The 3,388-nt window shown below is 35.3% G+C and overlaps 1 protein-coding gene across 1 annotated transcript; it reads right to left on the bottom strand.

The window, feature by feature from the left end:
• LOC106778021 (homeobox-leucine zipper protein HAT5) lies at nt 1-2,058 on the bottom strand. Its single transcript, XM_014665901.2, is given in 4 exon segments — nt 1-147; nt 149-550; nt 698-1,092; nt 1,547-2,058. Coding segments are annotated over 4 exon segments (1,026 nt in total). The 5' UTR covers nt 1,674-2,058; the 3' UTR covers nt 1-45.
• Between the last annotated feature and the right edge of the window lie 1,330 nt (nt 2,059-3,388).

Below are 3,388 nucleotides of genomic sequence, written 5' to 3'. Positions count from 1 at the left end.
TTTTATGGTAGAAGTAGTACCAATTTTATTGCTTCAAGTACATGGTTACAAGTGCGAAGTTTTATAACATTGGAAGTGGTTGGTGGGTTCAATAGGGCCAGAAACAGAAGGTTTGATCCTCAACATGGAAACCAAAATTACAAGGGTTTTGAGGAGGGTCATCATAGCAGGCTTCTTCAACCTTTGGTAAGCAAGGGAGGGTCAAAAGGCTTTCACTGAGGTTATCCTCTTCATCTTGAGAAAAGTCTGAGTGGTCTGGTTCAAAAGCATGGGAGGAATCAGCAGGCTCCACGAATGAAGAGGGATGGTTCCCATCAGTGCAATGTGGGCTGTCCGAATCAAGCACATCACTTTTGGCTGAATTGGCATCTTCTTGCTTGCATGTTACCATAATAGGGAGTGACACTTTGGTCCCATTTTCAGATGTTGAATTTGAAATTAAATCCATAGGCTCTTTGTGGGGTGAATTGACAGCATCAGGAGATGACTTGTCGTCCGAATTCTCCTTCTCTTTATCTCTAAGAATCAATTTGCTCTCCAGAGAATTCACCTGTTAGTAACAAAATTGTGCCAATCCAATCATTAACCCATTAGTGGGATAAACATTGCACTTTATTAAAAGCAACTAGTAGCATAAAGCACAAAAGCTAAATTGGGAGCATGTATGTGTGTGTCTCTTTTTTCTTATTTCTTTTACCTCTGCTTTTAACTTGTCATTCTCTTCAACAAGACTTTCATAGTCACCTTTCAGTCTGTCATAACTAGCTTTCAATGTGCCATAATCTTTTTCTAGCTGCTTCGTCTTGAACCTTGCCCTTCGGTTTTGGAACCATATAGCCACTTGCCTTGGCTGCAACCCAAGCTCCTTTGCAAGTTGGACCTTCCTTTCAGGTTCAAGCTTGTTCTCCACCTCAAAGTTCCTTTCAAGGAACTGAACTTGTTCGCTTGTGAGTCTCCTTTTCTTACCCGGTTGATGGAAGCACCCCTCATAATCATCATCACAGTTCTCTTCCTTCTCCAACGCTTGAAAAAACGGCCTGTCCGTCACCCTGCCGCCACTAACATTCTCAAAATCAACCATAGATTTTGAACCTGAAACCAACCACCAAACACAAACAACCACAACAACATCAGCGAAAACCGTGTTAAATTTCAATCATAAACAGCTTCCACAAACACACACACACACCAAAAAAAAAAACTTCCAAACATCTTCAAAGAACAACAGTCCTGAACTGAAAGAAACCAACTTTCAAGTTTCCCACAAAAACAAGAACACTAACGAGTTTGTTTATTTATTTTCTGCATATACATATAACAAAGGTTTTAAGCTGCGGTCATAATCCATGCAGACTAATTCATCTGCAATTGTGGTTGTGCAGAAGTCATGGAAACCAGAAAAACCTCGATGCTGTTGTGTTCTTGGACCGATTTCAAAAACCTCGACATGTATCCATGCGATGAAAAGTTGTGAAAATTGAGGAGGAAGGGAAGTAGCTGAAAAGAGCATGAAGAGAGTGAGGTGAATTGAGAAGGAAGAGATCACCTTGGAAGGAAGCAGGGTTAGAGGTGTGAGCCCAAAGAGATTCAAGGACTTCAGAGGAGCAAGGGAGTCTTTCGTTTTGGAGGAGAAGCGACATGGTTGAAGCAGCATGAAGCTTGCCACCCGCCATGGGAAGAGGAGTTTTGAGGGGTGGGAGTATGTGAGATTTTGGTAGTTGTTAGATTAAAGGGTGGTGAAATTGATTTGAGTTGAAAGATAAGCCATATGCAGTAAAAGAAAAGATGAGGGTGTGCAGTTTGATCTAGAATTTATGACGAAAGAAGCATGTGATGAGGAGGAGCATAATGTGGGAATTGTGGGAGTGAGGAGAGATCATAGCCATGAGTGAGATGAAGTGGAAGCAGAATTAAGAAGGTGTCAGAGGTGAATAAATTGAAGTGCAGAAATGGTGGAGAAAGAGAGAGAAAGAGATGATGGAGTTGAGAGAGTTTGGAAAATTTTGGTTGTGTGAGAGTGAAAGAAATAAAGAGAGATTCTTCTCTGTGGTGGGGAACTTTGATGGGGTTATATTGGGAGCATTGCTCTGCTTCTGAGATTGGGTAAGTGTAGACAAAAAACCTTTCCAACTTACCATTTTGCCCTTCCCCATCCATCACTTTCTTATCTCTCTTTTCATTTTTTATTTATTTATTAATTTTTCTTTTTTTAGACTGTTTTTAATTTCATCTTTCCAACAGTTTCAACACATCAACAATTTAATACTTGAAAAGATTAGTCCTACTGCTTTTATTTTGAATGATTTTCATATGGATGTGTGATATTTAATTTCTTACAAAAATCACAAACTTTTGGATTCTTCTAGTGCCACAATGTTTATTTCAAAATAAAAAATTTCAGACTTAATTACGATTTTTATATTTATGTGACACTCTTTTATTGCAAATTTGTTTCCTTTTAAGTACAAATAATTTAAGAAAAAAAAATCAGATTTGCCTACGTGACCTGTTTTATAATTTTGTTGTTTGGGTTTTTCAATCTATGTATTAGTTTGAAAAACTTACTAGTTTTTATATGTTGTGTTATGTTGAATGGATTGAAGAGATATGATTTAGGCGAGATGATTTAAATAAATTTGAGTGGATTTGAGAATAATTTTTTTTGTTGTTTTTTTTAATGAATTTGTAGATAATTGAGAGTGAATTTGAGGGTGAAGTTTGCGATAATTAGTGTAGGATTTGATTGATGCAATAGATTTAAAAAATTAGTTTAATTGGTAAAAATTAAAGATTACCAAAATGCCCCTATCTACTAAAGTAATATAAAATATTATTTTTTAATGTTATGTTTAAATGTATAAATGTTAATAAAGTGAGGAAATTAATTAATAATAATTAAAATTAATTTTAAAAATATTAAAAAAATTATAATATTGTAAAATAAATTTATTTTTAAATGTAGTATTTGTTTGTAATATAATTTCTTATCGAATACTATCAATTTATTTGTCTACGAAAGTGAGATTCATTAATTTTAAACAAACATATAATTAAACGGAGTTATTATATTACATGATCTAAAAAAAGTCCCAACATAATAACATACAATTATATTATTAATAGTTTATGATGACCTTGCTTCATTGAGGTATCGTTGCAATGCATTGAAACGATATTGTTGTGGCATCCCTATTAGACATCTTGTATGGGATGGATGGGAAGATAAAAAGTCAAAGCACTGTCTGAATAAATTCTGATCTTCAATGTTCATAGTCTGTAATAAGTTTGCAATTTCTTCTATTGTTGGATTAGATTGTTCAATCCTAGCATTTAACAGGGAGTTTCGATCCTCCATGGCCTGTGTTTGTCGTTCAATAGCAGCAGATAG

This window comes from Vigna radiata, chromosome 11, assembly GCF_000741045.1.
Source record: "Vigna radiata var. radiata cultivar VC1973A chromosome 11, Vradiata_ver6, whole genome shotgun sequence".
Taxonomy (NCBI): Eukaryota; Viridiplantae; Streptophyta; class Magnoliopsida; order Fabales; family Fabaceae; genus Vigna; species Vigna radiata.
The sequence above is the reverse complement of the archived record's forward strand: the minus strand, read 5'-3'. Positions and strand labels throughout refer to the sequence as shown.